Source organism: Scyliorhinus torazame, chromosome 10 (genome assembly GCF_047496885.1).
Source record: "Scyliorhinus torazame isolate Kashiwa2021f chromosome 10, sScyTor2.1, whole genome shotgun sequence".
NCBI lineage: Eukaryota > Metazoa > Chordata > Chondrichthyes > Carcharhiniformes > Scyliorhinidae > Scyliorhinus > Scyliorhinus torazame.
In genome coordinates this window covers 7,936,667-7,947,894 of record NC_092716.1, presented here as the reverse complement: position 1 = coordinate 7,947,894, position 11,228 = coordinate 7,936,667, and the positions used below count along the sequence as shown (strand labels likewise).

General features: G+C 51.4%; 1 protein-coding gene across 3 annotated transcripts in view; it reads right to left on the bottom strand.

The window, feature by feature from the left end:
* Positions 1-236: 236 nt before the first annotated feature.
* The window catches only part of cdh16 (cadherin 16, KSP-cadherin), a 151,534-nt gene continuing 140,542 nt past the window's right edge, over positions 237-11,228 (bottom strand). For all 3 annotated transcript variants that reach the window (XM_072517794.1, XM_072517795.1, XM_072517797.1), the window contains 2 exons: positions 5,035-5,151; positions 237-1,954 (listed from right to left, as the gene is read on the bottom strand). In XM_072517794.1, the coding sequence (XP_072373895.1) occupies positions 1,845-1,954; positions 5,035-5,151 (227 nt within the window). In that variant the 3' untranslated portion in view covers positions 237-1,844. The remainder of the gene's footprint in view (positions 1,955-5,034; positions 5,152-11,228) is intronic.

Below are 11,228 nucleotides of genomic sequence, written 5' to 3'. Positions count from 1 at the left end.
ATATCACCACATTCCCCATCTCCAACTCACTGGCTGACGCAGTGATACCAACAGATGATACAATAGGAACAGAACAGGGCTGATTGAGTCTATTGTTTCACTCATCTCTGTATATTTGTCATTTTGTAGAGAGAATACATCAAAGATGAAATTAGACACTTATTCACCAATATATTCATTGCTTTTGTCCTCCTCAGGCACAAGGACTTTAAGGAAATCCATGTTAAGTGAGACTCTGCAGTTATACAGCATGTTTTAATGGGTACTCTATCATTGCGAAGGTAGAACACTTTCACATTTCATACAAATATAAACATAGATAGCTCTTAATTAATGAGGCCTCCGGCACAAATACAATTTGCCTTTCCATCGCAGAGATAAATTCATCTATACACGCCTGCAAGCACAGATAGAGATTGATTGCTTGGGGTTTTAATTAAACTGTTTCCTCTCCTCACTTGAGCTCACTCCAGTTTTTCGATGAGTGAGCTCCTCAGCAGAATGGTTAGACAGTGAGGAGCAGGTGGCACACAGGGTAAGTACTGCACAGGGGAGAAATCAGTAGTCAATATCCCACATAATCAGCCCCCCACATAATCATTATACTCCACGCTTAAAGTATACCACAGACCCAGAATCCCATGTGGCCAATATACCTCACACATAATATTGCACATACCAAATATACCATGGGTATGGTATATAATGTATGTAATATATCACATACCTAACATAACATGTTCATAATGTATGGTGTAAATAATATACCACGTCCAATATACAAATGCATAATTCATGTACATAATGTACTGTTCACTCAGTACACCCTGTACAAAGTGCATCCCACTCCCATTATAATGCATATAATCATTCTCCCAATAGACCATCTATTATATATTATACACACACAAACACATATATATATATATTATAATCCCATACCCATTACACAGCACTTAGTGAATGAGGACTATACAGTGGAGAGGTTTTCTTGGAGCAAGGATGATTGGGAGCCACAAAGGATGCGGTGGATTATTTCGATAAACTGGGTGATGTAAGGTTGCAGGATTACTCATCTTTGCATCATGCAAAGATGCATCAAATCAAATCTCATGCATATGCTGCTCAGTGACGATCAGGTCACTGTGGGTGAGCTGGACAGACCTGATTTATTGTGTTTCACACTGATTTTGTTCGAGTCTGATTGTGTTTGGAGATTGAATCTCCAGAATACTTTTTCCCATATTGGTCCTGAGGTCTTTACCCCTGGGTTTTTTTTCTGCCTCTCCCAGAAGGAAGAGGGGGGGTGAAGCAAGTGTCCAGACCAACCCTCCAACCATCACTGAGGCGGGGGGCCAGCTGCTATTTCTGGGCCTGTTAGTTTTCTGTGGTGGTTTTCATGGTGTCTTCCTGACACGGCATCGATGCTCTGGGACCCATGTAGTCTGGACAATGTGTGCCGCCGGGATACTACAGGGGATCAAAGTCAATTCAGGAGGATTGCACCTCCGTGACTCTGTTGTATCCCGTCCAATTTTACACTGAATGAAAGTTAATGGAGTGTAAAGCTAGTTTAGTTAAGATTAGGGGTTAAAAAGCGCTAAATCTCCTAGGTATTCTCTATAATGAGCAGATTTCTTCTACCTTCTAACCCTTGTACAATCATGATAAACTCAGTGGTGAATAATGTTATAGTGATAAACAAATGAGAAGAAATTGAGTTTGCGCTTTGATCCAAGTGTATATTCTGATTGTCCTCCCCACATATTCAATAGGACGTTGAAAATAAGCAATCCAATTGGTCGGAGGGTTGGCTTGGTGACAGTGCGTTGAGCTGGTCCACGTTAGGCTGAGAAACGTAAAGGTGCGGATTCAATGCTGACATTTCGCTTCCTCTTCTTGTGCTGTTTTCCATTAATGGACAGGTGCACCAAGGTAACGATCAGGAAAAAGCCTGCCCACGGGGAAGGGAGAAGGAAGGTGGAGAATTAATCTTCAAAATAGCAAAGAACAAAGAACAATGCAGCACAGGAACAGGCCCTTCGGCCCTCCAAGCCTGTACCAGTCATGATACCAACCTTTGCCAAAACCCTCAGCACTTCCTTGTGCCGTATCCCTCGATACCCGTCCTATCCATGTATTTGTCAAGATGCCTTTTGAACGCCGTTAATGTATCTGCTTCCACAACCTCCCCTGGCAACGCATTCCAGGCACTCACCACCCTCTGCATAAAAAACCTGCCTCGCACATCTCCTCTAAACTTTGCCCCACACGGACAAAGAAAGGAGGAACTTGCATTTCAATAGCATCTTTCACAGCCTCTGGGCTTCCCAAGGTACCTTGCACCCAGTGAAGGACATTATCAATGTCGTCACTGTTGAAAAGTAGGAACTGTAGAAGTCAAGTTGTACACAGGAGAATCCCAGAATGAGAACCAAGGTAACCTATTTTTAGTAACGTTCGTTGAAGGGCAAATTTTAACATAGAACATAGAACATACAGTGCAGAAGGAGGCCATTCAGCCCATCGAGTCTGCACCGACCCACTTAAGCCCTCACTTCCACCCTATCCCCGTAACCCAATAACCAATCCTGACCTTTTTGGTCACTAAGGGCAATTTAGCATGGCCAATCCACCTAACCTACACGCCTTTGGACTGTGGGAGGAAACCGGAGCACCCGGAGGAAACCCACGCAGACACGGGGAGAACGTGCAGACTCCGCACAGACAGTGACCCAAGCCGGGAATCGAACCTGGGACCCTGGCGCTGTGAAGCCACAGTGCTATCCACTTGTGCTACTGTGCTGCCCCTAATTAACTGGGAACTCTCTCACTCTTCTTGAAATAGTGTTATGGGGTCTTTTCCATCCACCTGACAGAGTACACGGCTCTTCATTTTAACATCACTTCTGAAAGACAGAGCCTCTGACAGATTAGCATTCCCTCAGGATTGACATCAATAGTGGTCAGCCTAAATTAGGGGTCAAGTTTCTGGAGTGGGGTTTGAACCTACAAACATAGGATTCAGAGGTAAGAGAGTACCACAGCTGATAGTTTTTGATCCAATATCTTTCAACTTTTCTTTCCTTTCACTCTCTCTCTCGCCCCCAACCCCCACAGGTGATAGGGCAGGGTTTCAATTAAACGTTCCTCCACAACTTGCCCAGTGCATTGCCACATCAATCCTCATGGGGATTCAATAAACGTTTACCAGTCAGATTCTTAGTCTTGATGGGTGAGATCTTAAGGCTGATGACGCCTGCGGGATCTTCCAAACCGCCTATGGCGATACCCCACCGCAGGTTCCCTGGCAGCGTAGTGTGGATTCTATGGGAAATCCCATGGACAGCGATTGGACCAGAAGATCCTGTCACCGGCCAATGGCAGGGCAGCCTCCTGTTGTAGAGGAACACGCCAATGGGAAGCCAGACAATTCCGCCCGGAACCATGAAAACAAAAGACCTAGGAGCAAGAGTAGACCATTTCACCCTTTGAACCTGCACCAATATTCAAGATCATGGCTTGTCATAATATACACCAGTATATCATGGTGCAGACACACACTGATGGACACACAGTGGGACCAATCAACACACACAACACCGCAGCCAATCACCAGTGAGAGCACACGCACTATAAAGACAGGGGACATCAGAGTTCCCGCTCATTCGAGTAGCAGCTAGCTAGGAGCACAGAGCTCACAGCCTGCAGCACAGACATTCACCATGTGCTGACTGCATCGACTGGTTAGGACAAGGCAAAGGTCTTTAGTTAAAGCTGGTATCGTATTTACCCACAGTTCAAGTATGTTTAAATAGTTAACCTTTTAATAAAATAGTGTTGCACTACTTCAAGTGTTGGTGGCCTGTATGTGATCCAGAACACCCAACACATCATGGCTGACCTTCGATCTTAATTCTATCTTCCTTCACTATCTACATTCTCCTTAATTCTCTTCGTGCTCAAAAATTGATCAATCTTCTCTTGAACATGCTCAGTGGATGAACATCATTTGACTGATATCAGGAATGGGTGGGTTGTCTTATGAGGAAGGCTGGAAGGGTTAGGTTTGTATCCACTGGAGTTCAGAAGAGTAAAGGGCGACTTGATTGAAACATATAAAATCCTGAGGGGTATTGACAGGGTGGATGTGGAGAGGATGGTTCCTCTTTGTCAGAGAATCTAGAACTAGGGGTCACTGTTTAAAAATAATGGTTCACTCATTTCAGAGGTGAGAAGAAATGTTATCAGAGGTCTTTGGAACTCTCCTCCTGAAAAGGTGGTGGAAGCCGAGCGTTTGAATACTTTCATGGCAGTGCGAGATAGACTGTTGGTAACCAGGGGGCTGAGAGGTTATCGGGGTCAGCAGGAACGTGGGGGTAGAGGTCACAATCAGATGAGCTATGATTTTATCGAATGGCAGGACAGGCTCGAGGGGGCGAGTGGCTTCCACCTGCTCCTAATTCAGATGTTTGTTTGTACTTCCACAGGCCACGAATTCTAAAGGTTAATAATCCTCTGAGATTTCATAGAATTTACAGTGCAGAAGGAGGCCATTCGGCCCATCGAGTCTGCACCGGCTCTTAGAAAGAGCACCCTACCCAAGGTCAACACCTCCACCCTATCCCCATAGCCCAGTAACCCCACCCAACACTAAGGGCAATTTTGGTCACTAAGGGCAATTTAGCATGGCCAATCAACCTAACCTGCACATCTTTGGACTGTGGGAGGAAACCGGAGCACCCGGAGGAAACCCACGCACACACGGGGAGAACGCGCAGACTCCGCACAGACAGTGACCCAAGCCGGGAATCGAACCTGGGACCTTGGAGCTGTGAAGCAATTGTGCTAACCACTGTGCTACCGTGCTGCCCTGAATGAAGAAATGTCTCCTCATCTCAGTGTGACTGCTTATTCTGAGATTCTGACTGTGTCTCCTGGATTCTCCAGGCAGGGGAAGCACTTGCTCAGCATTTACCCTGAACAATTTAATATGGTTCAATGAGATCACCTCTTATGAACTGAGCCACTTACCTATCACGCCGAATGTACCAGCAATGGTGGCCACAGTCGTCAAGATGGTGGGTTTACCCGGAATAGGCCCCACCTCAATCTTGCAAACTTCACTGGAGCTGCAGGTACAGATAGTCACTGCAAAAGCAATGGAAGAAGGTGAAATTAAAAGAGCAAATGCTGAAAATACTCAGCAGATTGGGCAACATCTGTAGAGAGAGAAACTGAGTTAATAGTTCAGGTCAATGGATTTCCCATCAGAATTGGAAAGGCTTTGGGATGTGTCAGGTTTTCAGCAAATACAGAGGCAGGGAAAGGTGGGAGGGAGGAAGGAGCAAAAGGGAATGTTTGTGATAGGGTGGGGGCAGAAGAGATTAAACGACAAGAGGGGAAGATGTAACAAAACCATTACCAGTACTTGCTGTCTGGGAAATATAGGAACATTGGGTTTGATCTGAAATTATGTTGAGTCTGGAGAGTTGTGAAGTGCCGAATGTAAAAATGAAGTGCCGGCACACGTGCGTCCATTGAGCTTCCTCCTCCTCCACCGGCCTCCTCGACGTCCTCCTCCTCATCCAAGGAGATGTGGCTCCTCTATCTCCTCCTGGTCCAGCTGCTCTCCCCGCTGCAGTGCCAGGTTGTGCAGCAGACCCCAGTGATGCGGAACACCCTCTGGGGGCTGTATTGGGGGGCTCCCTCCGACTGGTCCTGGCATCGGAACCGCATCCTGACGAGGCCGATCACCTGTTTGACCAGCGCACATGTTGGTGCAGGTGCCTCATTATAGTACGTCTCATCGGGGATTCGGGCCTCCGCACTGGCGACATCCGCCACCACCTGAGTGGGTACCCTTTGTCCCCGAGACTCCATCCCTGCAGCTGCTGCTCTCCCTCAAAAACATCTGGGATCTGTGAACGTCCCAAGGTGTAACTATCCTGTAACTCCAGGAAACAGGCACACGCCAGCACGGTGTGCAAGGCGTGATCACAGGTGAGCTGGGCATTGAGGGAGTGGTATCCCTTGCGGTTCAGAAATAGCGCCCATGCTGCCATGGAGACCGCAGGGCCATGTGGGTGTAGTCAATGACACCCTGCACCTGGGGCATGCCTGCTATGGGGGTGAAGCCTATGGCCCTTGCGTCCTGGCCCGCGTGATCCCAGTCCAAGTACACGTGGGCCCTCACAAATAACACACACGTGACCTCCCTTATGCAATTGTGCCCTGCTGAGTGCCACACTGGTCACCCGTGTAGCCCTGAATCAAGCTGCTGGCATAGAGGTTCAGAGCGGCAGTGACTTTCTGAGTCACAGGCAGTGGGTGACCCCCCCAGTCCATGTGGTGCCAACTCTTGCATCACCTGGCACAGGTGGTCCGCCGTCCCCCTCGGGACCCCTGGACCCCTGACATCTGGAGGTCGGACGTTCCACGTCAAAACACTCATGGCCGTGTCTCCTCCAAGGCTCCACCATCTGTGGTCCTGCTCCTGGAGGATCACCAGGGCACTGTTCCTGGGCACGTCGATCTCGCTGCTGCTCAATCCCAATGAAAAAAAACCTGCCACTGCGATTGTCTCCATGGCTGCCCAGAATCCAAACCCCCAAGAGATGCCGAAACTGAACCCCACCCGCCCGGCCCGGAGTCGGAATTGCCTGGGCCCCCTGGCACCAGTAAGAGGCCTGGAAAATCGGGAAACACTATCTCGCCGGTGAGAATCGCCGTTCCCGATTCTCTGCGTACTTTCCGCCCGCATCACCGTTCTCGCTGATGGCGAACGTTGCCTCACGATTCCGCCCAGAGTTAACGTTTCAGTGCTGTGTGTCTTCAGAATACAGTAAATCACCGTTTCACCGTCCAGCATTGCCGAGGCCCCCTGGAGGATGGGAATGGAAGAGGTGATCGGGCAGGAGTGACACGAAGAAAAAAAAGACTTCTTCTCCTTCACGACTGACTATTACTGATTGAAGTTGACTAGTTACAATGAGAGTTCTGCTTCTCAGAGTGGTCTGCAGTTTCAATTATGTAGCATTACAGGAGTTCCTCTGGGGAATTTTCCTCAGCCCACCCATCTCAGTTGACTTTTGAAAGTGGAATCTGAAATCATTCGTGTGATAGAAGCCGGATTCAGTGAGACAAGGTGGCTCACAGTATAAGAATCATCTGGGGAGTTTTTGAGGAGAAATTGACAGACATTCACTTGGGTTCAGAGAGGAGTGCATCTTACCACAGTCATCCGGTGTGCTTAAAAGAGACTTTGTGTGTTAATGAGACACATGTAGTTTAGAATGTACTTTGTAATCCATGTTAAACTTAAATTCTGTGTGCAATTGTTAAGATAAGAGGGGAAGTAAATAAGTACTGTATTATAATCCAATTTATCCAGGTTTGGGGCAACATCCTAGAACTCTCTCTCGAACAGCACAGTGGGTGTACCTACACCTCAATGACTGCAGCGGCTCAAGAAGGCAGCTCACCACCACCTGAAGGGCAACTAGGGATGGGCAATAAATGCTGGTCTAACCAGCGACGCCCACATCCCGTGAACGAACGAAAACACAGAATGCACAGCAGCGAAACAGGCCATTCTGCCCAGCTCTGATATTTATTCTGCACGCCAACCTCCTCCTTGCACCTCATCCTATTAATACATCCTTCTATTCCCGTCTCACTGATGTGCTTTGCTGGCTTCCCTGGATAATAAATAATAAATATTTTTGCTAGACAATAAATGCATCCAAGCTTATTTTGTGAGATCGAGTGGGCAGCGTTAAATAATAAATGAGCCAATCTGATGAGCAGGTTTTTTTCCATGTTGGATTGAAAGCCCTTTCTTTAAAGGTCATCTTTCAATTTATGCAAGGGAGCGTCTTCGTTATTCACGTGACGCCCAACTTTCAAACATTGGAAGCACTAATGAAAGTGCCACCACGTAATAACAGGCAGCCCAAGACTTAATGACAGCACGGTGACCCTATTCCGAAATAAACAGATCTTTGAAATATTTGCGGTTCAGTCAAGAATGAAAGTAGCCAAACACCATTATTACCTGTTTAGACTTCCTCCTTCAAAAAATTAGATAGAATTTATAGTACACAAACTAGCATTCATTCCAATCAGTCTATATCAGTCTTCATGCTGTATATCAACTATCGATGGGCCGGACGCCCGGGTGCGGCTATGCAGAGCTAGGTCGCATATTCGGCAGCTCCCGCTTGGAACGGACATTTGGGCTCTTTACAGGGCCCCCACAGCATTTGTTTGACATTTCCCGGTGTGGGAAGAAGACTGCAACATTCCTCCGACAGTGTCCCCCAGGAATGGTATGTCTCTTGGTTACCAGACCCGGCAGAAACAGTAAAAGATTTGGCTGTAACTACAGGGGAGAGAGGGGCCTCTTCCAGCATGCAGGCGGGGGAAGGGCAAGATTAAAGCTGCAATCTGACTTGAGGGCCTGTATTAAAGGTGAATTCTAGCAGCAGAGGGAACAACTGTGAAAAGATCTACCAAGGCCATTGAAGAAGCGGGGACGAGGCTTCCGGTGGCGGCCATGGAGGAGTAGGTCACGCATTCGGCAGCTCCCTTCTGGAACGGACTCCCAGACCTTTTTCAGGAGTTTCCACAGACGTTTTGGGGCAGATAGGTGAAGCGAACACTGCCAAAAGGATTCCCTCTCGACTTCCGGTTGCGGCTATGCGGAGCTCAGTCGCACATTCGGCGGCTCCCGCAAAAACGGACTTTTGGGCTCTTTTCAGGGCCCCCCAAGGGCACTTTTTCGACGTTTCCCGGTGTGGAAAGGAGTTAATAATAGCTCCCCGTCAGTATATGGCTTTAACTAGGAGCGGGGCGACAGAAAAGGTGGTGGTGGACCAGAAGAAGCGAGGGAAGAAGGACAAAATGGCGGCGGGCGGAGACCAGGCAGCGTGGAGGCAGTGGGCGGAGGAGCAACAGGAGGGTATCCAGCGCTGCCTCAGAGAGATTAAAACGGACCTGCTAGAGCCGATGAAGGCTTCTATTGATAAGCTGCTGGAGACACAGACGGCCTAGGGGGTGGCGATCCGAGAGGCTCGACAAAAGATCTCTGACAATGAGGACGAGGGGTGAAATTCTCCGGTATCGGCGCGATGTCCGCCGACTGGCACCCAAAACGGCGCAAATCAGTCGGGCATCGCGCCGCCCCAAAGGTGCGGAATGCTCCGCATCTTTGGGGGCCGAGCCCCAACCTTAAGGGGCTAGGCTGGCGCCGGACGAATTTCCACCCCGCCAGCTGGCGCGGAAATGACATCTCCGGGCGGCGCATGCACGGGAGCGTTAGCGGCCGCTGACGGCATTCCCGCGCATGCGCAGTGGAGGGAGTCTCTCCCGCCTCCGCCATGGTGGAGACCGTGGCGGTGGCGGAAGGGAAAGAGTGCCCCCATGGCACAGGCCTGCCCGCGGATCGGTGGGCCCCGATCGCGGGCCAGGCCACCGTGGGGGCACCCCCCCCCAGGCCAGATCGCCCCGTGCCCCCCCCCAGGACCCCGGAGCCCGCCCGCGCCGCCTTGTCCCGCCGGTAAGGTAGGTGGTTTAATCTATGCCGGCGGGACAGGCATTTTAGCGGCGGGACTTCGGCCCATCCGGGCCGGAGAATCGCAGGGGGGGGGGCCGCCAACAGGCGCGCCGCGATTCCCACCCCCGCCGAATATCCGGTGCCAGAGAATTCAGCAACCGGCGGGGGCGGGATTCACGCCAGCCCCCGGCGATTCTCCGACCCGGCGGGGGGTCGGAGAATCTCGCCCGAGATCTTAGGCCTGGCGGTAAAGGTGGAGGCGCACGAGGCGCTCCACAAGAGATGGCAGGAGCGGTTCGAGGAGATGGAGAAGCGGTCGAGGCGGAAGAATCTGCGGATTCTGGGCCTCCCAGAGGGGCTGGAGGGGCCGGACGTGGGGGTCTATGTGGTCACCATGTTGAACTCGCTGATGGGAGCGGGGTCCTTCCAGGGGCCCCTGGAGCTGGAACGGGCCCATAAAGTGTTGGCAAGGAGGCCCAAGGCTAACGAGCCTCCGCGGGCGGTGCTGGTGCGGTTCCATCGGTTCATCGATCGGGAGTGCGTGCTCAGGTGGGCCAAGAAGGAGAGGAGCAGCAGGTGGGAGAACGCGGAGGTTCGGATATATCAGGACTGGAGTGCGGAGGTGGCGAAGAGGAGGGCCGGCTACAATCGAGCGAAGGCGGTGCTGCACAGGAAGGGGGTGAAGTTTGGCATGCTGCAGCCGGCGCGACTGTGGGTTACCTACAAGGACCGGCACCATTATTCTGAGTCTCCGGAGGCGGCGGGGGCCTTTGTTCAGACCAAGAAGCTGGACACAGACTGAGGGTCGGGGTGGGCGATTGGGGACTGCGGTGGATATGTTATGCCTATTTTTGGTTCGGGGGGGGCGCCTTTGCGTTGTTTTGGGTTTCTTTTTCTCTGTGTTTTTCTCTTTCGGGTTGGGGAGGGTGGATGGAGCGGGTTGGGCACTGTTTTGGTTGGTGGCGGGGCCTGGTAGGTGGAGAGCGCGGGCTTTTTTCCCGCACCGAGGACTGGGGGGTGGGGTGGGGGCCGGGGCGGGGAAGCGAGGATTGTTTCCCGCGCTTAGGGGGAGGGGGCAGCCTGTGGATGGGGAGCGGGAGAGGAGGGTGTGCCACACAATGGGAGGAGTCGAAGGGGAGGCGGGAGTGGCCGGGGTCAGCAGGAGTCAGCTGACTTGCGGACGTGCAATGGGGGGAGTAAACCAGCTAGGATGGGTCCTAGCCGGTGGGGGGGGGGGGGGGGGGGGCGGAATCGAGTTGCTGCTGCTAAGGCCGAGGAGCTGGAGCGAGTGGGGGGGGGGGGGGGTTGAGACGGGGGTATGCCGCTGTGGGGAACGGACCGGGTGTGGGGTGCGGGCGCGTGGCTGGCCGAGGAGGGGTTATGGCTAGTCGGCAGGGGAGGGGGGGCGGGTAGCCCCCTGATCCGGCTGATAACCTGGAATGTAAGGGGACTGAATGGGCCGGTTAAGCGGGCCCGCGTGTTCGCGCACCTGAAGGGGCTCAAGGCGGATGTGGTTATGCTCCAGGAGACACACCTGAAGGTGGCAGACCAGGTAAGACTGAGGAAAGGGTGGGTAGGTCAGGTGTTTCACGCGGGGCTAGGTGCCAAAAATCGAGGGGTGGCGATCTTGGTGGGAAAGAAGGTGTCATTCGAGGCGTCGAGCATTGTGGCA